The sequence below is a fragment of the Tenrec ecaudatus genome, chromosome 9 (genome assembly GCF_050624435.1).
Source record: "Tenrec ecaudatus isolate mTenEca1 chromosome 9, mTenEca1.hap1, whole genome shotgun sequence".
Lineage (NCBI taxonomy): Eukaryota > Metazoa > Chordata > Mammalia > Afrosoricida > Tenrecidae > Tenrec > Tenrec ecaudatus.
The window spans coordinates 2,883,848-2,911,805 of NC_134538.1; the positions used below are offsets into that span (position 1 = coordinate 2,883,848).

At 42.2% G+C, this 27,958-nt stretch overlaps 1 protein-coding gene across 4 annotated transcripts in view; it reads left to right on the plus strand.

Annotated features, from left to right (window-relative positions):
• The window catches only part of NTRK3 (neurotrophic receptor tyrosine kinase 3), a 470,484-nt gene extending 442,798 nt beyond the window's left edge, over positions 1-27,686 (plus strand). For 2 of the 4 annotated variants that reach the window (XM_075557452.1, XM_075557453.1), the window contains 3 exons: positions 12,805-12,846; positions 20,509-20,667; positions 27,501-27,686. In XM_075557452.1, coding sequence (XP_075413567.1) covers positions 12,805-12,846; positions 20,509-20,667; positions 27,501-27,686 — 387 coding nt within the window. The remainder of the gene's footprint in view (positions 1-12,804; positions 12,847-20,508; positions 20,668-27,500) is intronic. The other 2 variants (XM_075557454.1, XM_075557455.1) reach the window with 1 other exon arrangement.
• Positions 27,687-27,958: the final 272 nt, after the last annotated feature.

Consider the following 27,958-nt stretch of genomic DNA (forward strand, 5'->3'; position numbering starts at 1 on the left):
GGAATGAGGGCCAGGGTTTAGGCAAGATTTAGAAATGGGGAAAACAAAAGGAGAAGCTATAAAAGAAATGGGTTGTGGGGCTTCCACCCGAGAACTCTGCTTCTGGCAGATGGCAGCTCTCGGTGTCAGAGAGTTGGGGAGAGTCACAATGGACCCCTTTATCCTCTAGGCTCACACTGCTGCACACGTTGGCCAGGAAACTCCTTGTACCGTTGGCCAACTCTAAGGGTCTTTCCTAATCCTGGGCCCAGGAGATCTGCCCGAGACTGCCGAGACATTCCTCAGAGACTCCACAAAATGCTTGTCGATGCATGACTTGTCTCAAAGCTCAGCAGCGCAGATCGCATATCCTCCTGAATTGTCCCTGTGTCTTCCTGCTAAAGAATTCCAAGTGCCTCTGAGAAACTCTCAGTGTGTGCCTGCAGGAGGGTAGAGCACAGTTGGCCTGCCTTCATTGGTAAGGGCACAATGATGGTCCAGTGGTAGAATTTCCACTGGATTGGGCACTTGGCCAAGTTCACCTCCTATGCAGCCATCATCCTTTGAGTAGTGGGGGTTTGGGGCAGCTATGTTGCTGAGAAAGAGGCAGTAGTAATTCCCTGGTAAAAGTCCAGCCTTCTGGGAAGAGGACTTGGCCTCAGTTCCCTTCCACCTGCTGTCTGTATATGGAGGCTTATTTGTATATTTCTGGAAGCTCAGTGGTGCTTCCAGACTTAAAATGAAGTAGGAAGAAAGACCTGGTGACCATTTGCCAAAAAGTGGCCGATGAAAACTCTATAGGTCACAACAATCCAGTTGCCAACCAATCATGAAAATGTCATGGGACTGGGCAACATTTGTCCCATTGTCCGTGGGGCTGCCATGAGTTGGGGACCAAGGTGACAATAGCCAGCAGCCACAGAATACCGCTTAATTGGAAAATCAAAAACTCAAAACTCTACCAGATTGTCGGAAGTCTGACAGTGTGACAGAAAAGCTTTGATCTCGTATGTAAAAGTGTAACCCATTGAATTTCTATATCTGACATAAAACCACCAAACCCAAAACCAAGCTCCTCCCATTGAGTCAAATCTGACTTTGGTAACCCCGTGGGACAGGGTAGAATGGCTAGTGTAGGCTTCTGAGACTATATTTCTCTATGGGAGTAGAAAGCCTGAACTTGCACCTGCAGAGTGGCTGGGAGCATTTTATAGATCTGAATCAAAAGGATGTTCACACTTGCACCTCTCTAAGTCCGGAACCCATACAATTGATGGAAAATACAGAGGTCTACCAGGTGCCCAAGGTAGATGCAAATCATGGTGGAATGAAGGAAACTACAGGACTGAGATTTAAATTTCCCATTACTCCATCTGTTTATGTTCAATTTAGATATCTTCCTGTATGGACCCTTCATTCCAGTAATAAGTTTGCCTGAAAAGCAAAATAAAACCATGACTCCAGGAATCATGTAAGTAATTTTAGCGTTCCTGGTCACCGTGGGTCACGGCCTCTCATTCAGCCAGCATTTCCATATCTGTGGATGGCAAAGGTGTTTCCGAGATCTCTTCTGGCGGTGCGTTCTCCAGTTACAGCTTAAGCACTGGGTCCTTTCAGTTGTAGATTCGGATGAACTTGGATTTGGGAAGCTAGAGTGAGTGAAGGTTCAGGTTTTCCAAGGAAGCACTAGAACTTCTCATGGCATCTGGAGGGACGGGGGCTTGGTACGCAAGAAACTTACCTCGTGGTTAACCAAATGAGATCAGGCAGATGTGAAAAATTGATTAAACATACAAGATCCACGATTTGCAGCAGCCAAGTGGACAACGGGAGGGAACACGAGAAGAGGAGAGAAGGGAGGTGTGCAGGAATGTTCCTGAAGGGCCACCTGCCCTCTCTCAGGCTCTTCATTCCTTCCATGTGTGTGGAGAGGGAGCTACCAGCAGTGCCCAGCAGTTGCCAGAAGTGGGCAGTGGGACTAGTGAGTTCTAGAAAGGAGTCCATAAACTCTGTTCTTCTGGAAAGCCGTGGAAGCGGTCAGCCATCAAGTGGTTCAGAGTGACCCCTTTGACTTTTGCTGTCTGGATCAAGGACACCTTAGAAGAGAAGGGCAGGGCTTTATCCTGCCTTGAGCAGGGTTTGTATCAGAACTTCAGGCCACGTCGAAGGGACCCTCTACCAACTCCATATGACTGCGTCTGTGTTTGCGCCTGTGGCTTTACACACAATCTATACATTTGAGCCCATTGTGTTGATCCATCTTGTTGAGGGACTTCCTCATTGTCACTGTCCTTTTACTTTCAAGCGTGAAGCACCTTTCCAGGGCCTGGACTCTCCTGAAACCATGTGCAAAGTCTGTGAGCCAAAGGCCCGCCGTCCCCACTTCTAAAGAGCATTCTGGCTGTACGTGCGATCAGACAGATTTCTTTGATCTCTTGGGAGTCCGTGGTATTTTCACAATTCTTTGCCAGCACTATAATTCATATGCATCTGCTCTTCTTTGATTATGTTTAGTCAATATCCAACTTTCACGTGTATACACGTATGACCTGGTTACAAATATCAGGGCTTATTCAGGCACACGTTAGTCCTCGAGCCGAGACCCTTGCTCTTCAGCACTTTACAGCGATGCTGTGCTGCACATTTGTCCAGTGGAATGCGTCCTTTGATCTCTTGACTGCTGCTTCTGTGGACATGGATTGTAGAGGCAAGCAGGATGGAATCTTTGACAACTCCCATCTTCTCTCCAGTTCTCATCATGTTACCTACTGGGCCCGTTGTGAGGATGTGGAGTTTCTTGATAGCAGGTTATTATCCACACTGAAGGCTACGCTGGAAAGCCTCTTCTCTTTCAGCAAGCAGCATTATGTCATCTGCATGTGGAAGGTTGTTCGTAAGCCTCCCTCTTCTCCTGTTTCCATGTCCTTCATCATAAGAGTTCAGCTTCTTGAGTTATCTGTTCAGCATGCAGACTGGCTCAATATTATATGTAGTGACTACTGACATGTATCTTAATGTGCATGGTCGCCAGAGCCCTTGGGATAAAGGTTGGAAAAGTGTTCAAGACCCATGTGGCTGCCGTGATGCTTGAGAGAGGGCAGAAGAAGGAAAAGCCACTGGGGCATTAGTGGAACCAGAAAACGTTCTAAGAGAGGAAGGGAACGGATGTTGAGCCTTTCCTTTTTGATTTTTTTCTCAATGCACATGGGGATTCTTCTGAGCGCTGAGACATGCACTTATGAAAGGTTAAAATCAAATGCATTTTCTTTCTTTCATTCTTTTTTTAAGAATGGCACTGCAGGTAAAAGGCCATCTGTAGGACGACTTTCCTGATGAAGGCACTTGGCCGTTAGTGGATATTGCCATACCTTTGAGTTCTCCAAAAGCCAGTTGCTTCTTAGCAGATTCAAAAAGGTTCTGACTCAAATCATACAGATTACTGAGTGTGGAGGGAGCTTGGTTCTTTCCATTCATCCCAGGAAGTCCTGGCCCTGTGACTCCATGTGTGAGCAATGTTGCTAGGTCTTATATTGTAATCTAGGAAACAGGCCAGTTTATCTCCTTTAGATGGTCTCTGTAAGAGCCCTGGTGTATAGTGGGTTGTGAACCGAGCTGCTACCTGAAGGGCCAGTGGTATGAACTCATCAGCACTCCACAGAAGAAACATGAAGCTGCCTTCTCTCGTGAAGATCAACCGTATATACTTGTGTATAAGCCGAGTTTTCAGCGCAGTTTGTACGCAGTTTTGAGGTAAAATTGGGGGCCTCGGCTGATATTCGGGTTGGCTTATCCTTGAGTATATATGGTATGCAGAGTCTTAGAAACGCGTGAAGGCACTTCTACTCTGTCCCTTTAGGTTGCTCTGCCAGGGAATTGACTTGATGGGTATGCTGTGCCAGGGCTGCTTTGGTCTTCTGGGGGAGAAGTGGGGTTCTGTGTATTCTTTTGAATCCACCTGGCCACAAAAGCCACCGCAGTGGTCATCAGGTTGGCTATGACGCATGACAACCCCATGTGTGTCAGAGTAGGACCATGCTCTACACGGTTTTCAATGGCTGGTCTTTCAGAAATAGAAAAATCAATCTTTTCTTCTGCCATCCCTCTGATGGCACGTCACACACATGTGCGGCCTCCTGGCTGCTGGGATGAGTCCTCTGGGATACGACCGGGTGGACTCAACCCCAGCCTTTGTTTCTGTTAGAAGCCACGCATGCCACTGTTGATACTACCCGGGGACTCCTCTAAATCTACCAGCTTCCTTCTTTCCAGTATAATTTGGCCCAGCCACCTGCGAACTGTCCAGATTTCAGCTGGGTTTCTGCTTAGCCGGGGACAATGGGCATCTTCTGATGCCCGGACATAGGAGTCACTCAGCTCAGAAAAGGCTGGCCCAGAAGGGAAGAGGTGGGTGTTTGTGGGCGGGGAAAGCATGTGTGGGAGGCAGGTGGGAGGTTCTTTTTGCCAAGACCTTCTGTGCTTCTGTTTCCTGAGCAGTGAGAGCCAGGCTGTCAAGGGCAGACAACCACGGACCATTGCCCTTGAATTCAAGAAACGGGGTTTGGGGATTTTAGGCAGTCACGGTGACTGAATGCCTTGCTCTTGCTCCACCTCATTCATTTATCTTTTCTTACTTGAGGATAGTTGGGATAACCTTAAGGAAAAATAAAATGTAGGCAGAGATATGATTCTAAACTCTGCCCAGGAGGTTTTCAATTGCACGGAGAATTGTGGTATTCCAAATGTCATGCCCCTTAAAGGATTTTGAAAAGCTATGTATACTCCAGGGGCCCTAGTGGCATAGTAGTGACGCTTTGGGCTGCTAACTGCACGATCAGCAGTTGGAAACCACCAGACCATCCTTAGCGGGGGGGGGGGGGGGGGGGGGGGGGGAGGGGAGGGGAGGCGGAGAATGGCGCTTTCTAATCCCTTAAACCAGTGGTTCTCAATCTTCCTGATGCCGCGACCCTTTCATACAGTTTCTCATGTGGTGGTGGCTCCCCAACCATAACATTATTTTCGTTTCTACTTCATAACTATCATTTTGCTACTTTTAGGCATTGGGTGACCCCTGTGAAAGGATTGTTTCACCCCCAAAGGGGTCATGACCCACAGGTTGAGAACCGCTGCCTTACACAGTTATAGTCTCAGAAACCCACAGGGGCAGTTCTGTGCTGTTGGGTTACTGTGAGTCAGCAATGACTCAATGGCTCTGAATGTGTTTTGGTTTGGTTTGTTTTTAATGTGCCCTCGTGGGATGCTACCTACAAGGTCAACAGATCGAACCCACCAGCTTCCTCAAGGGAGAAAGATGGGGCTTTCTGCTCCCATCAAGACTGGCAGTCTTGGCAACTCTCAGGAGCAGTTCTGCCTGCGCTCCCCCGTGGCTGTGAGTCAGTGTGCCCTCCTTGGCTGGCTGCTGTAAGGCTGAAGCAGGGGCAGCGGCATCAGATTCTGTTGCACACATGTGAGCACGAGGCAGAGTTGATTTGACAATCTGGGTCCACAGCTCTACCCCATTGCAGATGTGATTTGCATCTAAAATGCTCAACATAATTGTAAATAGTTGTAAACCACCATTTCCAGAATATTTTGCATATTGACATAAAAAATAAAGATCACCCTTTAATGTATTTAGTGAACTTTAAATACCAGAACAATTTAACATATCTGTTAAACACACGAGCAAGGTTTATTTAAATCATTTTAAACTCTTATCACATCATCCATTGTGTCAAGTACATTTGTTACCATCATCATTTTCAAAATATGTTCTTTCTACTTGAGCCCTTGGTTTTTCCCTCCCTCCCACACCCTCCTACCCTCAGGACCCCTTGATAATTTATAAATGATTATTTTGTCATGTCTTACACTGACTGCTGTCTCCCTTCACCTACTTTTCTGTTGTCCATCCCCCTGGGAGGGGGTTATAGGTAGATCATGGTGATCCGTTCCCTCTTTCTCCCCCCACCTTCCCATTCCCCTCATGCTATGGTTACTATCAATATCGGTCCTAAGGGGCTTATCTGCCCTGGATTCCCTGTGTTTCCAGGTGAGCAAGGTTTTTCTTTTTTTGTATTGGTTTTCTTCTTCTTTTTTTTTAATTTAATAAATCATTTTATTGGGGCTCATACAGCTCTTATCACAATCCATACATACATCAATTGAGTAAAGTACCCTTATACATTCGTTGCCCTCGTCATTCTCAAAATTTGCCTTCCACTTGGGTTCCTGGAATCAGCTCATTTTCCTTTTTTATCCCTCCCACTCCCTCCCCGCTCCCCACTTCTCCCTGCATGAGCAAGTTTTTAAAACTAATTTTCTTTTTAAATTTATGCTTTCATTCCTTGAACTCCAAAAATGTTTATCTTTTTATAAAAATACCTTTATTGGGGGCTCTTATGTCTCTTATCATAATCCATACATGCCTCCAGCGTGTCACACACATTTGCACATATGCCGCCATCATCATTTTCAAAGCATTCTCTTCCCACTTGAGCCCCTGATATCTGCTCTCCATTTCTTCCCCTTCCCTGCCCCGCCTGCGGGCCCTCACGAACCCTTGATACAGCACTGGGGACACAGTGCGGGAATAGGGTACGGTTGGCCCCATCACGCTCACCCTGAGGACATGCGCAGAGCAGCAGGGGAGCCGAGTGATGAAACTCCTGGGGAATAACAAAAATAGACTGGAGACAGAGTATGGCACCCCATCAGACTCGACTGGAAAACGCTCGTAACAGCCAACAAACACACCTTGAACTATTTATAGGCTTTTCCACTTTTGCCAGGGGCTTTCTTTTTTGTTATTGTTATTTTGTTCTTGCTTTCTGCTGTTGTTGTTATTGTTTTGTTGGAAAAAATTATCTTAATGTGATATATTTTTATTAATGAAAACCTGTTATTGGTCGCTCTATCATCATGCACTAAAACAAAATATGTAGGGAAATTTCAATTTAATTTTTCATGTCCAAATGATCACAAGTTTCTAATGTTAGAAGTTCTTTTGGATAGATATCTTATTCAAGTATCATGGATACAAGGAAGTATATAGTCAGTCTGAATAATACATTAAAATATGTTTTAACGTTTAATGGACATTATGCACAAAAAGTAAAATCTTACTGGAAATGCATCTCTTATTTTTAAACAAGTCCATTCATTCATCAATAAGTAGGAGATATTGTTAAAACTACAGAAGGTTAGGGATCAACTCTATTCTCCCTTGCATTTTAAAAAAATCATTTTATTGGGGGCTCATACAACTCATCACAATCCATACATACATGAATTGTGTCAAGCACATTTTTACATTCATTGTTCTCATCATTTTTATAGAGATGAAACCCAATCCCCCTTCTACTGAGTAAATTCTGAATCATAGCTACCCTCTACTAGGCTTCTGAGGCTGTACATCTTTTGGGAAGCAGATAGACTCCTCTTTTTCTCAAAGAGCAGAGGGTGGGTTTGAAACACCAACCTGTGGTTCGCATTCTAACACTTAGCTGACAAAAATTTCATGGTAGCAATTCTTGGAATTGTTATCGTTGTTGTACACTGCCAAGTTGATTCTAACTCATAGCAATCCTATTAGAAAGAGAAGAACTTTTCCAGAGAGTTTCCTAGACGACAGTCTTTGAGAAAACAACCCCCAGGTCTTTCTTATGACGCATAAGCCCCTGGGTTTTAACCACTGAGCTCTCAGCTCGCAGCCCAGTGCTTAGCCATGACACCAAGTATTAGTTAGTCAGTTGCCTAAAATCAGAGAGAGTTTCTCTCTCTCTCTTTTTTTAAAGATCATTTTATTGGGGGCTCTTACAGCTCTTATAACAATCCATGTATCCATTGTATCAAGCATATTTGTACATAGGTTGCCATCAACATTTTCAAAACATTTACATTCTACTTGAGCCCTTGGTATCAGCTCCTCTTTTCCCCCTCCCTCCCGCCTCATAACCCCTTGATAAACTATAAATTATTATTAGTTTCACATCTTACAAGATATTAGTCTCTTATCAAAATTTATTTTAACCATTCTCAGCTTCTAATTCCTTCAGGCCTATCTCCCTTCAGTATTTTTTAAATAACCGGAAACTTCCCAACCTGTAAAAGGATTTCCTTTTCCTGGTCTTTAGCCCTTCCGTCTGTGACATGCTGCTGTTAGTTGCCAGTAAGCCGGTTCTGAATCACAGGGACTCTATGTCCAATGGAACACAGGTAGCTTGGTCCTTCCTTGTACCCACCGTTGCAGCCTCTGTGCCAGTCCTTGTCATCAAGGGTCTTTCTCTGTTTGCACCAACACGATGTCGCCAAAATTCCATGTCCTCTGTGTGTTGTTACTACTGAAACTTAGAATGAGATAAACACTGTGCTTTTGAGTGAGAGAGAAAGAGAGAGAATGTGTGTGTGTGTGTGTGTGTGTGTGTGTGTGTGTGTGTGTGTAGAGGAGTAGGGAGACTGAGACAGAGGATTGCTAGATCCAAAAGGGTGCTTAGAAAAATCATTGAAAAGCCCGAGAAGGAAGTTATGAGTCTGCAAATCCTTTAAAATGAGCCTTGTCTGGATACGTATTAGAAGAGCTTCATGAATCCCCAGAGTACACAGATCCTGCCAGGACCGTGTTCTCCATCTGTCTGTTGAACAGAGTGGTCCTTCTAGCCTCATCCCATGGCACGGTGCATCAGAATCACCTGGTATAGGTGTGGCAAGTGATCTTCCCCCTGACAGTCACCCACGATGGAAAAAAAACCCAGTGCCAATCAGTACAAAGGTACCAAAGTGTGGCCCAGTCACAATGCAGCACTACACTCCTCTACAGGAGTTGGCAAATTCATGTCTAGTACATTGAGTGAAAAAGCAAAATCAATAAACTATAGAGGGGGCACAGTCTGGTTTGTTGTTGTTTGTCTAAATGAGAAAGGAGTTAATATAAATCCATATTCACATACATTCAAAGCAATTGAAGAATCAATGAAAAACACATGAAAATGGTTGCCGATCGCCCAAATCAAACCAAACTCACCGCCACCGAGTCAATTCTGAAATCTAGTGACCCTGTAGGACAGACTAGAATCACTCATGAGAGTTCCTGAAACTGGAAGCGTTTAGGAGAGTAGACAGTAGTCTCATCTTTTTCCCTAGGCTCATGTGTTTGAACCATCCACTTTCCGATTACCAGTCGAATGCCTAACTCGCTGCACCCACCAGACACCTGGGTTTCCCTATAAAAAATAAACTTGCTGGCATCCGGTTGACTCCTGAGCATAGAGACCCTGGAGGGCAGAATAGAGCTGCCCTTATGAGTTTCCAAGACTGTCTTTACAAGATGAGAACGCCTCATCTTTCTCTTGCAGAGAGGCTGCTGCTTGTGGGCTGTTTGTGGACCATGCACTTAGCAGCCCCATATATAACCCACCTGCCAACCAGGCCGCCTCTTTTGGTCACGTCACATCAGCAAACAATAATAGTAACAATAAAGTCTTTATCTTAGTTAAATTCAAGGAACAGGTGCAATTTCTGGGCCAGCCAGCCCTTTGAGCTCTCTTTCAGAGGTCATACGTCTTTTGTAAAAGTCTAGAGTAGTCAATATTGCAGATAAGCATATTTCATGAAATATTTGGGTCAATTACACAATGTCTTGCTGCTTCAGTTTCTTCACTTATGAAACGGGGATGGTAAGGGTTGCTATTACACAGCAACAAGAACCATGGGGACTCCGCGGTTGAAGTGCTCAGCTACTAGTCCAAATGCTGGTTATTCAAACTCAGTAGCCACTCCTAAGGGGGACGATGTAGCAGTCATCCTGCTTCCACAAAGATCACAGTCTTGAAAACCCTTGTTTCCAAGGGCAGTTATTCCTTGGCCTATATGGTCATTATGAGTCAGAATCAACAAGGGTTTTTTTTTAATATCACATAAGATGGGGGAAATATTCAAGAAAGAAGAGATGTAATAAAGGTAGCCAGTATGCAGGGTATGTTAATTAGTATTATTCTTCACATTAAGATGCATATTTAGATTTAGTATTTGTCTGGCCCATTGGTCAATACATTTTTTTAACCAGGAAAGGATTTGGCCACTCCCTTTCCCATCCTAGGGGGCTGTACTGGCATGTAGTGGGCTTGAGTTGGGCTGCTCTCCATGGTTTGCAACCACCTGCCGCTCCACCGGGGAAGGATGAGGCGTGCTGCTCTGGTAAATAATTACAGGCTCTGAAACCCACAGGGGCCAGTTATTCCCTGTCCGATAGGATCAGTATGACTTGGAATCAACTTGGTGGCTGTGGAAAGGATGTGGGTGACCTTGGAGGAAAGGTGAGTTTTTAGAGGAAAGCTGCCCATGTCAGGAGTTTATCTTGGCTGTGCTGCCTCGTAGCATGGAAGACCATACGAACAACCCTGACGGGTGTGCCTTTCCCGTTTCATGTTCTACAAGTATGCACATAACCTCTCCTTGGGCAGGATGGTTAGCTCTTGTTTTAAAGATGAGGAATTGGGAATCTCAAAGAGGTCAAGTCCTCGACCAAAAGCACATCAGAACTCAAGGTTTCTGACTTCTGATGCATTTTTCCTTTTGTTACACCACAGAGCTCTTTAAATGTTTTACTCCACATCTGGACCAATGCAGCCTGCGTTATGGGTGATACTCTTATTATTGATAAGATTACCCTTATCAGACCCTTTGTGACTAATTAATGTTTCTCTGATACTCTTCTTCTGCCTAAACCCCTAAGCTCACGCTGGATTTTCCGCCACACTGGAAATTCCATCCTCCTGGAATTTTTTCTCCCTTTGTAAACTCACAGGTGTCTATTGGGAGAGCTTCTTGTAGATTGAATATGGAATCATGAAATGTGACCAAAGCCAACATCCATTTGGAGGATTCTATTATTTAAAATTTTTTTAATCACGTGACATTCTCTGGTATTTTTCTTTCTTTTATCAAGAAGCTAGATGATATAGTTCTATAGCAAGTGCACTTGTTCTTGAAAAATCTTTTTTAATTAGGTCCCTGGTTTCCCTTTTAATCATATGTATTTTTGTTGAGTGATCTACAATCATGATAAAATTCCAAACAGTATAGGAATACACAGATTAAAAAATGAAATTTCCCCTTTGATCAATGCTTCCCCTCATTCTCCTCTCCAAAGGAAACCACAGGTTCCGTGGCTATATTGCTGATCCGTGTGCTGGGCATTTACAAAGGCAAACATTGCAGCTGACTCTTGAACAATACTGTTTGAACTTCACAGGACCTCTTATACATAACTTCCACCCCCCACGCACTCCCTCACCCCTGTTTTAGTGAGAGAAACTGTTTAAAATACCCCATGATGTTTGCCATTTCCATGTGAGCAGTTCTTTGCTGTACTAGATATGGTATTTACACAGATGATTCCAACTCTTCTTTTTTAAAAAAATTAAGATAATTGTATTGGAGGTTCTTACAGCGCTTGTGAAATCCATAGGTCAATCGTATTGAGCATATGTGCACATATCATTATTTTCTAAACATTTACATTCGACTGACTTCCAACTCTTGAGCTCTCTAAAAGGTAATGGGAAAATCAGCCCATGTTGTGCAAGAAGCTACGGTGAGCTATATAGGGGGTTTTCAACTGTGCTCCAGGTCAGCACTTCGGATCCTCTTGTTCAAGGTCAACTGTATTGCCATGCAAATGTTCACTTATGTACGCACACATGCTTTTCCTTTAATAAGAATGAGACTATATTCTTTCTCTAGGTCTTGCATTTACATTTAACATGCATTTTGACATATAAGTGCATCCCCTACCCATTGAGTTGATTTTGACTTACAGTGACCCTAGAAGACGGAGTAGAACTGCCCCATTGGGGTTTTAAGGCTGCAGTCTTTACTGAATTGGACCACCGTGTCTTTGTCCCTTTGCCCAGGCCCTATCAGGATCTCTGTCTCTGCCTTCAGTAACTGGGTACACGAACTCTCCTCTATTCCCATCCTCCTTTTACCCACTGCCTGGGTCCTTAATGAAGGTTCCTGGTGGGGCAAATGGTTAAGCACCTCACTACAAACCAGAAGGTTGACAGTTCGAACCAACCCAGTAGCTCTGGAGAAGAAAGACCTGGTGGTCTACTTTCATAAAGATTACAGCCCAAAGACCTTAGGAGTAAGTTCTGTCCTGTCACATAGATTCCACATGAGTCAAAAGTAACTCACTCGAAGGCACCAGGTAACTTACGTCAATGGAATAACTTCAACCTAGTATTGGTGTTTACATGAACAACTACGTTCCTTAGACTCCTGGAGTGGAAATGGCCTTGCATTTTCAGTGTAGGCCGATTTTGCCTGGCTGCCCTCAGCAGATGTCCCATCTCAGCAGTGACAGCTGAAAGCAGCTCATTCCTCCTGCCCCTCCCAGCACTGGACAGAATCAACTCTTAATGTCTTTCCCCAGTGTCACTCAAACATGTGTCTCTTTGATGTTTATTGGTGTCTTGTCATTTGTTTGTGGCCATTTGTAGTTCTGTTGTGGATCATCCGTTCTTATCTTTTATTCATTTATCTGTTGGGTTGTTTATTTTTCTCTAATTTGAAAGAGTACTTTGTATTGTATGATTGTAATTGTTGCATATACTGAAAGTATTTTCTCTGCCGTTCCTCTTTGAACTATGCTTGTGTTATCTTTTGCCATGTGGAAGTACTTAAATTTTATGTCATATCTTTAATTCTTATCTTTTATGCCTTTTTTGGACATTTGTCTAACTTGGGAAGACTTTCTTCTCCTGAGGTTATGCAAATACTCTTCTAAGTTTTTTTCTAATATTATTATTGTTTTGTTTTTATGTTTAGCTCTTTAATCCATCTGGAAATGATTTTTGTATATGGTGTGAGGTAGGTATCTAAGTGTAATTTTTTTAATGACTACTAGTTCATCATCTCAATACTTTGATTACTAACCCATCATTTCATATATTAAATATATATTTGGGTCTGTGTTTAGACTATATTGTTTTATTGATAAATTTGCCCATTCCTTATACTAATAACACAGTGTACTCATTACTTTAATTTCATGTTTGTATTTAGTAAAGCAAATCTATTTCATTGTTCTATCTCAAGGATACCTCAACTTTATCAAGCACTTATTCCTCCACATAAAGTTTATGATTTCCTTGTCAATTTCCACACAACATTCCTTCCATAGGTTTTAACTGAGATGGTGATGAAGGTTGAGATTAATTTGAGAGAATAGTGAGAGATTTTATGATACTGAGCCTTTTAGGCAAAGAAATGGCATGTCTTTCCATTACTCACATCCCTTTCATGTTCCTCAGTACCTTCCTCTCAGAAGATGCTGCATAGCTTCTGCTAAGGATTTGTACACAGGACCTGTGAGCACTGTTGTTATGATTGTACCAGCCATCTTATGTCCCATTGTATTTTGACACTGGTGATAAGAACAGTTAATTCATGTGTTTACATCTAAGTAGCTTCCTTAACCTATAATTGGTTCTATTTTTAAGCTAATTGTCTTAAACTTTCCAGGAAGTCGTATGATATGCAAGCCTTTATCAGCTTGAGTTTTCCTTTTCCATATTTCTGCCTTATTTTTATTCTTGCTCCACTCCATGGCCTAGGACCTGTGAACAGTGTGATACAATATCAGTTATAGAAGATACTTTCTACTTACTTTTTATTTTAATCAAATTACTTTATCAGGATTTTTAAAGTAAATATAGGCTTGATAAAGGAAATTAACTATGATTACCAGTTAATTAAAAAGTGATTGGGAAATAATTATGAAACTTTTGACATGTTTTAAAAAGGTAATATGTCTTCACTTCTTTTATTTCTTAATATCCCCAAAGGTAGATATCTTAATGTTAAAGAATGCTTGCATATCTACATTAATTTTTGAGTTAAAATTCTGACAATATACATATTACACGGGGTTAGCATGAGTTAGAATTAACACAACTAACAATAACGTATTGCATTCTGAATATTTTACACACAATTAGAGGTTATATTCATAGCAGAGATATTCTTGCACATATATCAATCTCTGACATCTACATTCCTGTAGTTAATTATCTGCTATGTTTGTCATCAAGGATGTTCAAGCAACAGGAAGTGGTTTAAGAATGTTTCCATCTTTATTTTTCATGAGAAAAATATAAATAGCACAGAAAACCTTATTAGAACGGGAAATTCTATCACTTAGATGTTGTACCTTTCTGTGTCTTTGATTCCTTTTTATCGTTTTATTGTGATGCAATATATATATGAAAAATCACTATTTTTAACCATTTCTAAGCAAAGCCTTAATGGCAGTATTACTTCCTATATTGTGCAGACATCTAAAAGTTTTTAATGTCACAACCTCAGTTCCCATTAAGCAGTAATTGCCTTCTCTTATTTCCACCCAATATTATGGCAGCCATTAACATATTTTTGTTTTTATGCCTTTTCCTATTTTTCATGTTTTCAACAAATGGGATCAATAGTATTTGTCCTTTTCTGTCTGACTCATTTCACCCAGCATAATAATGTTTTGAAGGTTCATCCATGGCATAGCATGTCTCAGAATTTAATTTCAACTTTTGACTGCATAAACTTTGAATAAGTAGATATAGATACACCATATCTTAATGATCCATTCACCTAGATGCACATGAGTTATTTGTCCCCTTTGACTATAGTGAATAATACTGCAAGGACTAGTAGTGTTCAAGTATCGAGTTCAGTCTCTGCTCTCAATTCCCTGGGGCGTACACCTAGGAAAAGAATTCCTGGGCCACCTGGTAGTTCTGTGTGACATTTTTAAGGAAGGGACTTTTCCCACGATGACTGCACCATGTTACATTCTCACCAGAGCAGTCAATGACGGCTCCAGTTTTCCCAAATCCTCCACAGTGCTTCTTAGGTTCCCAATAATCACTGTCCCGGTGGGTGTAAAATTGTATATCATTGTGTTTTGACTTATGCTTTCCTGATGACTTTGAGCAGCATGCCATGTGCTTGCTGCCCATTGGTGTATCCTCCTTAAAGAAGGAGGGATTCCAGGTCTCTAGCCATTATTTCAGTGGGTTGTTTATCAATCTGTTTTTGAGTTGTAGGAGTTCTTATGTAGTTGTTACATAGTCTAAATATGTAGTCTAGGTAATATATATAGTTCTTATATAGTCTAGATAGTAAATCCTTAAGATTTTCTTCTGTTCTGTAGGATCTCACTTCACTTTCTTGATAAAGTATTTTAATGCAGGATAATTTTTAACCTGAATCAAATCTGCTGTATACTTTTTTCTTTTCTGGCTCATGATTTTTGTGCCATAAGAACTTACGTCTTTTTAATAAATTTTTTAAATGTCAGTTTAGTTGTTCTTGTGTTCAAGTGACTTAACTTTTTAGACTTTTCTTAAACATTTGGACTTTTATTGATTTCTAGTAAATCATTGCATCTCTATTTTCAAATTTATTGTTGTAATAGTCTCAATATTTCAACTTCTTTTCTATGTTTGCCGAAGGCGTATATAATTTTTAAATTGATATTGTTTCCCAAATTCTTCTTGATTGTATAGGTCAAGTCTCCTGTTTTCCCTTGGCCTTGTTTCTTTTGATTGAACTTTGTTTTGTTTTATATACCAATTCCTTATTTTATCTATTACCACTTTCTCTTACTTGCTACAAACTTGGTTTGTTTTTCTTTACTACCACTTTTGAATCATTTTTCTGAGCATATTTGACTACTTTAAACAGATTTTTAAATGTTGTAATATTTCCCCCCAAATTACTTGAGCTACAATCTCATCTTACTACCATAGAGTCAATGTCGATTCATAGTGATAGTATAGGACAGGTAGAACTGCCCAATGAGTTTCCCAGACTGTAACTGTTTATGGGAGTAGAAAGCCCCGTCTTTCTCCTGACAAGCAACTGGTAGTTTCGAACTGCTGACTCTTTGGATCTCACCCCAATATAAAACCACGACACTACCAGGGCTCCTTATATTCTCATGTTTTCAATTAATCATAATTTAATTATTACTAATTTAAATAATGTAAATTCTAATATTTAATTTTTCTCTACCTCCACCTTTTTTAACCCTCTAGAAGGCACCTTTGAAAACATTACTTAATTTTATTTTCATTTTATTCTTGAAAGTTGAGGATCTTATTGAGGTCTAACATATGAATCATTTTTATAATTCTTCCCAACCAGAAACCAAACATGTTTTCATCATGTAGATCCCAGCTTATGGCTGTCCCCATATAGTTTTAGGTATTTGAAAATAAGGTGAAACTCTTCAGGGAGGCTGAAAGACCAGGCTGATGCACATACTCTTAAGTGAAAATTTCAAATATTTTTTGTAATTAAAAATATTTTTATTCATTTTTAAAATATTGTCTTGGTGGTGTTTCAATTTACAATAAAGGTTTAAGCTTCCTTTTATATTGGTAGCTTGGTCATTGTGTCAGGCAGGTTCACTAGAGAAACAAATCCAGTGATACTCATATATGCGTAAGAAAGAGCTTTATATCAGGAGTCATTACAGAGTGGGCAAACATCCCAGCAAAGACCAGATCAAGTCCATCAGTCTGATACTGGTCCATAAACCCCTCTTCAGACTTACACAGCCACATGCAACAGTGCAGAATGCAGGAAGATCACAGGCTGGTGGGCGCAAAGTCTTGTGGACCAAGTGGCCGTGGACACATCTCCAGGTCTCCGCAAGACTTCTCAACCGGAAGGTGAAGGCAGAGAGAGCGAGAGAGAGATAAGTTCCCAGAATCCTCCTCATGAGGAGGTCACACCCACAAGGAGGGACTCTCAGGCTGTGACCTGATTGACAGGCTGGAATCCATCAAATGTCATGTCTTCACTTCAAGTTGACATGATATTATGTAACTACCACCGCCATTTTTTTTCTTCTGTTGATGCTTTTTCTTATTCTTTTTATAGTTTCTTTCAATTTGCAGCAGCGCATAGGTTTATGGCAGCTATAAGGATGACTCTCGCAGCCACTACGTATGTGATCGATCTCTGGCCCTTCATTTCATCCGTGACACTCTACGGTCTTCTGAATTATATTGAAATAGCCAAGTAGTTTTGCTTTGACTTATTGTTGCATGCCTCCACCCTATCATTTTCAACATTTCTGTTACTCTAGTCTAAAGATTTCTCTTGTTCTGTGGGATGTGTATCTTGATTTTTTTTTAACCCAGATTTTCTCTTTTCTAAGAGGTAATGTAAGGCCTCTAGGTTCACTGCCCTCAAGTCAGGTCGGTTCCAAATATATGTATGGGCTTCAGAGGCTGGAGATCCTTACAGGATCACACAGGTTCATCCTTTTCCAGTGGAGGGGCTGCTGGATTTACACTGCTGAGCCTGCCCTTAGCAGTCCCTTGGTTGCCTAGCAGCCACCTCCCAGGCCTCTATTGCTGGTCCCTGGCTGGCACCATGGTTTGAGCTAGACTCGTTTGAATCCGCCGAAATTCCTATGGCGGAAAAGATCCGGGGATCTGTTCCTGTCATGACCGCCCCTCAGAAAACCTTCGGAGTGGCCATTGGTCAGATGTGACCCTCTGGCCAAAGACAACCATAACCCATCAGTAACTGTTGTCTGCAGTGTATTATGCACGCTTTTGTTGTTATTTTCTATTGATCAATCTCTCCTCTTTCCCAATTTGTAGTCTGTTTGGGCTAAATGTTTTTGTTCTATTTCTTCCTAAAAATTACTTGGAAGCTCAGTGAACAATCATCCTTCTGCTAGCAGTTTAAAAGTATCACAAGTATATATAAAATGTTCTAATCAGCAAATCACCTTCTATGAGCTCCCTTTCCAACTCATCAAGAAGGTGAAGCATTTAGCAGGCTGTTAATTGTTCATTCTATGTGCTGTGTTGAAGTCATCTGGAATGAAAAGTTCAGATTAATATTGTTAATAATAATATTAGCAAACATATTATATTTTACAACCAAAGAAGCAAGGATGATTCAGATTTAATTTGTGTTTTCCTGGCTTATTGTCTCTGCATTGTGTGTTATGTCTGAGTCCCTGTATTTCTTGGATTCTTATTTCTGTGGTACATCCTCAATTAAGTTTTGCTGTTTAATTATCTGAAAGGCCGCGAGTCAAATATTTTCTGAGTCCATGCTTATCCATCAAACATTTTCACTGCTTTTTACACCCGACACACAACTATCATGCACATAAAGGTTCCGGTTGAAATCTTTTTACCAACCCCTGTTATCACTTATCTCCTGAAAACATTCCATGTCGGTGAAGTCAAAATCAATTTCCTTTTTAGAAACAAGATTGCGCATCTCCCATCAAGCCACTCTTTTTCTCTAGTGTTTGTTCTGATTTCCCAAGTTGCCCAACATAGATGTGAAAACTTCATCAGAATATTTCTAGAAAGCTCTTTCCATAGAGTTCAGCATTTTTGGAGCTATCAATTATAAGTATTGCCCCCAAAGTCCCAACTTTTGATGCCTTGTGTGTTAATGATAAATTCGTTCCTATACTCTAAAATGTGGTGTATTGTCTCCCATGTATTCTGATACTTTGGGCTCAGCCGTCAGGAGTGCCGCTTTTCTCTCATGTCTTGCATTCCTTTCATAGCAAAGGAATGTCTGCCTTCTTAATCACCCTCATTTGCTTGGGTTTCCGATCAGTAGACCCACATAACACTGACGACTTCCTTGGGCTCTTTTTAAAGATTCTCATTACTGATCCTTGAAACCTGACTAAGGACAGTTATGGATTCTCTTGTGGTCCACTTTAATTCTTATTAGCTTCACCTGACACCTGACCTGACTTTTGTCCTAAGTCACAGGGAAGAATTCAGGATGGTGAGACTAAAGTTCTACAAGGTCAATGCACGTGGGATATATTAGACCTCAGCTGCCTTGGCCCAGGATTTTCACCTGATGTCGAATTACTCTGACCCTCGATGCCTTCTCACAGTGACTCTGTTGGCTTTGCTCTGGCCTTCTTCTCGAGGTTGGGCTTTACTATAGTCGTAGACTCTGAAAACGTGCCTCCTGCCTCACATTAGGTTCCTAGGGCTGCTAATGAAACTTGCCACAAACTGAGTGACTCAAATCAGCAGAAATACATTTTTCTCATAGCTCTGGAGGCTAGAAACCTAAAACCAAATTGTTTGCAGGGCCATGATCCTTCTGAAGGCTCTCAGGAATATTTCTCCCATGTTTCTTCCCCGCTTCGGGCAGATGGTAGCAGTCCCTGGCACTCACGGTCTTGTAGAAGTGTCACTTCAATTTCTGCCACTTCCTTCTCTCGGTCTCTGTGTCCCCAAATTGTCCTCTCCTTGGGAGGACATAGTTCTTGGCTTCAGGGACCACCTTAGTTCTTTATGACACTAGCTTAATTTCACAAATCTGAAAGGTCTTCTTAGAATCACAGTGTTGCTGGAGCGGAAATACTATGGGCGATTGACCCTTATGCTCAGAGTGCCTGATCCAACTGCTCAGAATATTGGAAGTCTGCATCCAGGGGTGCTGGCTGCGTGGAAGGCTCACTCCACTCTGGGACAGAGTCCTTGGAGATCTCCACAGGGCATGTCTCGCTCCCATATTGGTTTGTGCTTCATTGTTTTTCTGTGTCTAAACTGCTCCTTTTATTTGTCAGGAGTGAGAGGTTTAGGGCACATCTTATATATCAATATCTTCATTAATATAAAAAAGAAATCCCCACTCCCAAATGGTATTGCCATCAAAGATCTTGTCATCGGGATTCCAATATATTTTAGAAAGCTTAGTTCAGTACATAATACCCTATTTCTAAATAAGTCTTGTGCCTGAAACTTATGAATATGGTTTTATGCATAGTGGGTTAGGTAGAATTTTCGTGTTTATAAGATTCAATTCCCTACACATCTCAATATTTCCCTTCACACTCAGCACCAAGGGACCACCTGCTTTATCTCCATTCGTGACCCTCGCTGCCTCCCACGTCTAGATCTTGGATGTCAGTGTCTGCACCCCTCCTCTGGTACAAGTTGCATAAAGGTGTGGCTATGTTAGAATAAGATGAACCTAGAGGACATCAATCCCGTGGTGCAATGGCTGACCACTCTGCTGTTAACTCATAGGTCAGCTGTTTGAAACTACCAGGCCCTGGGCTAGGGGGAAGAAAAGCCCTAGAAATGTTTTCCCATTTAACCTCCCCAAACCAAACTCATTGCTACCGAGTGGATGCCAACCTATTGCAACCCTATGAGTTTCTGAGTCTGTAACTCTTTACAGGAGTAAAAAGCCCCATCTCTCTCTCATGGAGCAGCTGGTTCGAACCACCGACCTTACAGTTAGTAGTTCAATGTGTAACCACTACACCCCCAGGGCTCCTCCCTATAGACGGTGGTCTAGGAAACCCTATGGAGCAGCCCTACTCTATCCTATAGCATCACTGTTCATTGACATTGACTTGACAATACACACAAACAATTGAGTTCATCACAAGAAGTATGCTAGCCAGAACTGGCTCTGCCCGTCTAGTTACTCTGTGCATGCCCCTGTCTTCCCCTTTAGGTAGGAGGACACACCATGCTCCCCATCCGTTGGATGCCCCCAGAGAGCATCATGTACCGGAAGTTCACTACAGAGAGCGACGTGTGGAGCTTTGGAGTGATCCTTTGGGAGATCTTCACCTACGGGAAGCAGCCGTGGTTTCAGCTCTCAAACACAGAGGTAACGATACGGGCGATGGAACACTCTATCTGTGTTTCTTTGCATGTTGGCTGGTTGTTACATGTCTTCTTTTTGCTTGCGGTTAAATATATATAACTCAGTATGTGCTATTTCAACCATTTTTATGTTTTCAACATTTTTTAAAGAACACTCTGTAATAGCTCAATGTTCAGAAGCTCAGTGGAGCTTGACCACCTTTCCCAAAGTAACTGAAAACACTCAGGGACATTAGTTTTGTTCACCTCTGTGTGTAAACATCCCCAGCGTCCGTTGGTGACATTTTTGTTTTAAACCTGAGAAACTCAATGTTTCTCATGCACTGGGAGGCTCCTGCATAAGGGGAACTTGATTTGGAAAAGGCGGGTTGGGAGGAACATGTTGGGCACTGTCTCCCAAATATTGGATGGGCTTTCATCCAGCAGAGTGAATATGGGTGTTAGTATACATGTTACAGGGAGTCGTGTGTTAATAGGAAAAAATCACACTGTAGGAAACAAGGCATATGTGAAAAACAACCCGAAAAACCTACATTAGGTATCTAAGCTAGAGCATGAGGCCATTGACTTGGTGGCGGTGAGTTTGGTTTCATGAGAACACTCAGCAGTGTTTCCATCCAAGAGAATAAGAAAGCAAAGAAAAATGATGAGTTTCCCAGTTGTGCCATCTTGTAGAAACAACCTGGGCGCCCGCGGCTTTAAACATGCCAGAACCAAAGAGAGGCTGGTGAATTAGGAAGGCAACTTTTAGATGATTGATGGAGCGGTGGATGGCGTTCCATTAAAAATGAAACTGTATAAATAATAATACATTAAAGTCGTGAAATAAATTTAAATGTTTTATCATTTGAAGTTACAACAATAATAATTTTTAATAGTAGCTAATATTTACTGCCAGGCATTTTAGAAGCATTTTGACATTGTTGGCTCATTTATTTTCACACACATTAAGATGACTTGTTGAAATTCAGGACAAACGGAGAGTAACTCATTGGGTTCTTGGGGAGGACTGGCCAAGGTCTGCGAGGGGAGAGCTTCCAGGCAGGGAGGAAGCTCAGGTGGTGGATGGCCCCATCACTCCTGGACTTACAAAGCCAGACAAGATGCTTCCCATTGCGTGGATGGAAAGCACGCTGGCTGAAGAGATGGAATGAAGGTTGTAAACAGCGAGGGACTGGGTTTCCCAAAACAGCAGACGCTCAAGAAATTTCAACGTGGTCTCTTGTTTACTGGAGAAAAGTGATCAGAAGAACATTTAAATGTTGGGGTTTTTAACTAAATATTCAAAAAAAGTCTCTCTCATCTTGAGAGTTGTGTTCATCTTTGTTCCTATTCCCTGACTGCTTAATGAGGTGAATGTCAGAGTCTGAAAGAGAGGCATTTCTTTAAATCTACACTATCCCAACATTCAGAAGCTCAGTGGGGTTTGAGCACATTTCCCACAGTAGCTGAACCCATTTTAACAACCTTTGTTAAAAATGTACGAATTTATGCCACAGACCACTAGTATGGCACTTAAAAACAAACAAACAAAACGCATACTGTTATTCTGAGGACTTGGGTTGCTGGTAAACCCACACATATTGAAATATGCACACATGCACACATGTATGAGGGATCCTTAAAACATTCATGGAAAAACACAAGCGAATAGGATTTCTGAACTGTTTGAAGTCACCTCATTTTTATAGGCTCACACTAAACACACATGCACTCACATAAGTACACATGCATGCACACATGAATATAGTTATCAATGTGCACATGCACACACACATGTACCCTGAGCACAGCCTCCATGTAGTATGGTGACACCAGTGAAGAGTTTGGGGCTGAGGGGGGGTCTATTGGTCTTGGCAGAGGATTGTCCCCGACATACAGGACAAGAGGTGGTCTCTTCCACCCAGGACAGTTTGGTGAAGTGCTGTCCCCAGTCATCCCTCCATGCTACCTACCAGGGAGCCCACTTTCTGGCAGCTACTGGTCATAGGCTTATTTATGTAAATTGACCAACAGGAGGTCCTCATTGGGAGAAACACTATGAAGGAAGGGCTTTTGTACTTAGTATCAGCAACTCCAGCTGACATTTGAGTTGAATCTCTTGTCATGGAGATGAAGGTAATGGAGAGTGGAAAAGGGGCTCAAATATGAATAGGAAATATGAGAACCAGGAGACATATCAGCCTGGTAAGGAAATGAGCCTAGCACTCCCTCCCCAGTGGCCTGAACGTGACCAGGAAGGGGCTGGCACAGGGACAAGTTGAGCAGGTTTCCCGGGGCATAAAGTAACATCCTAGAGCAGCGGTTCTCAACTTGTGGGTCGTGACCCCTTTGGGGGTTGAACGACCCTTTCACAGGGGTCACCCGATTCATAGCAGTAGTAAAATTACAGTGATGATGTAGCAACGAAAGTAATTTTGTGGTGGTGGGGGGAGTTCCCCACAATATGAGGAACTGTATTAAAGGGTCGCGGCATTAGGAAGGTTGAGAACCACTGCCCTAGACAAAGCACTCTTGGGAGTGGCGTAAGATGACACAAAGGAACCAAACCACTTTCTTGCCCAACTGAGCACAGACTAATGGGGGCAGAGAGTAGAAAGCGCATACTTGTTCAGCTTCTGAATGAGACTATTTGGCATATTTGCACGTTTGCATAATCACAACCAATTTTCAAATGAGGACACTAGAGTCCAGGTTAAGGTGACACAGTGGGAGAGTTAGGGAAACGTGAAACTGACTTGAAATCTGGAAGTTAAAATCTTGAAAATGCACATCTTCAGTGCCAGCTAAGAAGTGAATGAAAGTCATCTGCAGACACAGGCTGTGTCCTAACGTGGCCAGTTGGGGGTTGGTCCGGCCATGTTTTGCTTTCTCAATGCTCCCCCTCGCTGCCCTCCCTTCAATCTATCAGACCGTATGGACTTTTTCGTTGGTCCTACAGCGCTATCAGGAGATGGGCAAGGCATGTATTTTATCCTCCTTGTACGGATGAGGAGGCTGAGAATCTGAGAGGTTAATTGATTCACACCCTGTTAGCCAGTGGTAAACCAAACAGTTAGCCTTAGTGTTCAGAGGGACATTAAGTTAGAGGATACATGGCTTAGTTCCAAAAGCACAAGACTCCCTGGGAAAGGGTCCTGAATGATGACTTAGAGCTGAGTGTGTCCTTGCGTGAAGAGGCTGAGACTCAGAGAGGGACTTCCCTGGAGGTAGGGACCAAGGATAGACGGGCATGAAGGTATCCAAACTTTGGTGCTAAGCTCTGACCTTTGAAAGTCATACAGGCTCCTGAAACACAGAGTTATAAGCCAGAAGCCATCCCCGCTACCGGAGGACAAAGGAATGGAATGTAGCCAAGGCATTCAGACCAGGCACCCAACCAGTGAGAAAGTGAAGTAAAAGGAAGAGTGTACCGGGAGCCAGGTAAAGGGGAAGTCCAGAAAGCCTGGCCTGGCCTGGCCCAAGGGTTGGAGTGTAAAGCACAGCACGGACCTTGACCAGCCAGTCCTAATCATTGTTCTTGAAAACCAGGCACAGGTCAGATAAGAAACTCAGAGCTGTCTCCTCACCAGTGTCTGTGGGTCTCTTGACTCTGCAGTGAAGCTCACCAATGAAGCTGTTGCCTCTTGTTGGATACGAGCCACAAAGCTTAGAGTGCCATTTGTCTGTAGAACGTATCCTGGGTCATCAAGGGCTGACGTACAGCATCCTTCACAGGGCACGCTAGAAGGATTCCATGTGGCAACCCCACTGAGAGAACTTAGCTATCCATTACTTCAAACTCACCTGTAGCAGATTTAAGGAAACGACATACTCTTGGACTTTGACCTGCCGAAGTGTGAGAAGAAGCAGATAACTGCTGTCCCATGGTGGGCTTTTGGTTCAGATCTTTTATTCAGTGGATGGTTGCCAAGGACTACCATATATTTACTCGTTTAATGCCCTCTTGCTTTCTTATGGCATGCATTAGTCTGGAAGCATAGTTCTGCCTCTGTGAATGAATGTTATCCAACATGTTACCCTATAACCAACCCCCATTGTGCAATTAGTGTGTAGTCACTTAAGGGTTTAATCAGTACAAGTCAACCATTTATGTATTGGGGTCTGAAGCCAGCCTACACTCACATAATTTCCTATTGTCAATAACATTTTAAATTCTACACTATTGGCTGAATCAATGACATTATAAAGGGATTCACCTTATGGCTCAGGTGTTTAATTTATAATGCTCTCTAGACATGACAACGATGCCTCTAAAGTGAACCAGAGAGGTGTATATACCATGGGACAAGATACAGGCATGGATTTTACTTAGTCATATAGGTAATTCCAGCCCCAATCTAAGAATCTGAGAGGGTACTTTAAAAAAAAAAAAGGAGAAAAATCTCTGCTGGAGAGAATTTTCCTAGTACACATTTTTTTCCCACTACATGAACATCAAGCAACTCACTCTGAGTTAGTGCACTCGGTGGCGTCACCTGGGAAGGTTCTTTCTGGTCACAGTGCATTTTTTCATAAAAGCAGTTTCTCTCGAGCCTAGTTTTTTTGTGATGGCCGATTTAAGAGAACAGCGTAAGGCTGTGAACTTTTGTTTCCTGCTTCAGAAAAATGCTGCAGAAACTGTTGTGATGTTGAGCACAGCTTATAAGGACAGCACTAAGGGAAAAACTCAAGTGTACGAGTGGTTTTCTCATTTCAAATAATGGTGAAATACCAATTGATGACAAACCATTCTGGATTTCTGGCAGCTTACCGAATGGATGAAAATGTCGACTAGTAGTGCACTTGAGTTCGTTCCGCCAGGTCAGACTGTTAATCAAGCTTTTCTATTTAGAGGTTCTGAAAAGATTGCATAACAGTGTACAACAACAAAAAAGGCCTGATTTGTGGCAGACTGGGGACTGGTTTTGCCACCACGACAATGCACCTGCTCACACAACCATCTCAATGTTTCGGTTTTGGGGGGGAAAAAACAAAACAGCATTCCTTTCTCACCCCATGCACCTTATTTGCCTGACCTCGCTACATACAACATCATTTTGTTTCCTTGAATGAAGAGGGACAGGAAGGACAGCGATTTGACAATATAGACAGGATGAAGAAAAATGAGGGAGGAACTGCCAGCCATTCAAACAGATGAGTTTGAAAAATTTTTTCCAAGAATGAAATTGAAGATATGACAAATATATTAAGGATAATGGAGAGTACTTTGGAAGTAATAAAATTATTTTGTAAAAAACAAATGAATACATTGCTTTAAAGGAGAAAAACATCTGGGTTTCTTTGGGTAACCCCTCATAATTACTTATTACACAGTTCTGCTCGATATGTGCCTTTATGAAGTGATCACCGATGGTGAGGGTGCTATAGAAAATATGGCGAGGAGAACAGATGGTGCCTTGCTATCTGAAAGAATAGTGTCTGGGGTCTTCAAGGCTTATCTGAAAACAAGCAGCCATTTTTGTGAGATATCAACTACATTCACATATGTGCGATCTAAGCATTATAAATAATAAAAATCCAAATCCTAAGGAGGGAAAGGTATAAGAGCTTAAATTCTGAACATCTGTTTTGCAGAAGGCTGTGGATGACGATGAAAACCCAGCATCTATATTCAGGGTCCTCATATGGATTAAGCCCCTGGTGAATTCCCTCTGACAGGCATGTGAATAGCCTTCTGTGTGAGTCTGGGTAGACCAGAGAAACAAATTCATAGACACTCATGTGTATAGGAAAGAGCTTTATATACAAGAACAATTGAATATTGAGAAAACATCCCAGCCCAGTCCAGATCAAGTCCATAAGTCTGATATTAGCCCACATGTCTAGTACCAGTCTACAAATTCCTCTCCAGACTCATGTAACACATGCAATGAAGCTGAATGCAGGAAGATCACAGGCCAGTGGGTAAAAAGTCTTGTGGATCCAGTGTGGGTAGAGGCCTCTCAGTGCTGGCAGGGGTTTCCACATGGTTCCTGCAGCTCAGGGCACTAGCTTAGTTCCATGTGTCTTGTCAACTGCAATGTCTCCCAGGAGTGAGCTAAGCAATACAGTGTCTCCCGCTTCAGGAAGGAATACAGGAATTCTCAGAATCCTCAGAAGTCCATGGCCACACAGAGGCCTCACTGGCTGTGATCTGATTGCCAGGCTAGACTTCACCCCTTTACTCTTAATCCTCTCAAACTGACAAACAATTATTTAACTACCACACCTTCCTATTTGAGAGCATTATAAAAATCCATTGTGGCAAATATAATCAGATAAAATATATAATATTATTTTATCTTCCTTTAGACCCAGTATAAAGTTGTTTTTGTTTTTTCTGTTTTCTTTTTGGTTTTGTGTTTGTTGACTCTCTGCTGGTGGTTTTAAAAGTAAATTTCTATGGATGAATCCAAGAGAGGTAAATCTACAGAGACAGGATCCCTAGTGGTGTTGTGAGGTTTGACCTGCAAGGTCAGCAGTTCAAAACCACCACCGGCTCCAAGAGAGAAAGATAGGGCTTTCTATTCCCATCTAGAGCTACAGCCTTGGAAACTCATAAAGGCAGTTGTACCCTTCTCCTAGAGGGTCCCTATGAGTCAGAATCTACTCTGTGGCAGCGAGTCTGGTTTTAGAGGTGCCTGGCAGGGAAGGTTGGGGGGAAATGGGGATCTAACAAGAAGAAGAAAATGTTCCAAAATTGATTGTGGTGATGATTACACAAAGCTCTTAATATGATTGAATTGTATGATAGGCGAATTCTATATCAATACTCATGAAATGATTTTTTTTAAAGAGCCCTGGAGGCAAGTCTGGGCTCTGGGTGTGACGCTGTCGTCTCCCGCTCTTTTCCAGGTCATCGAGTGCATTACCCAAGGTCGCGTTCTGGAGCGGCCCCGAGTCTGCCCCAAGGAGGTCTACGACGTCATGCTGGGCTGTTGGCAGAGGGAACCACAGCAGCGACTAAATATCAAAGAGATCTATAAAATCCTCCATGCTTTGGGGAAGGCCACCCCAATCTACCTGGACATCCTTGGCTAGTGGTGGCCCATGGTCAAGGGTCCCTCCTCCGTTGCCTCCGCTCTCCTTGCCTCACATCGCCCCCTGCCACCCGCCATTCCTCCCTTCCACCCTTGACTGAACAAACATCTTCATATAAACTCAAGTGCCTGCTACACATACAACACTGAAAACGAAAAAAAAAATTAAAACATAAAAAGAAAGGAAAACCCCGTAAGGCAGTTTTGTCATATATATATATGCATATATCTGCATATATGTATATACATATATATTTATATATCTAACTATTA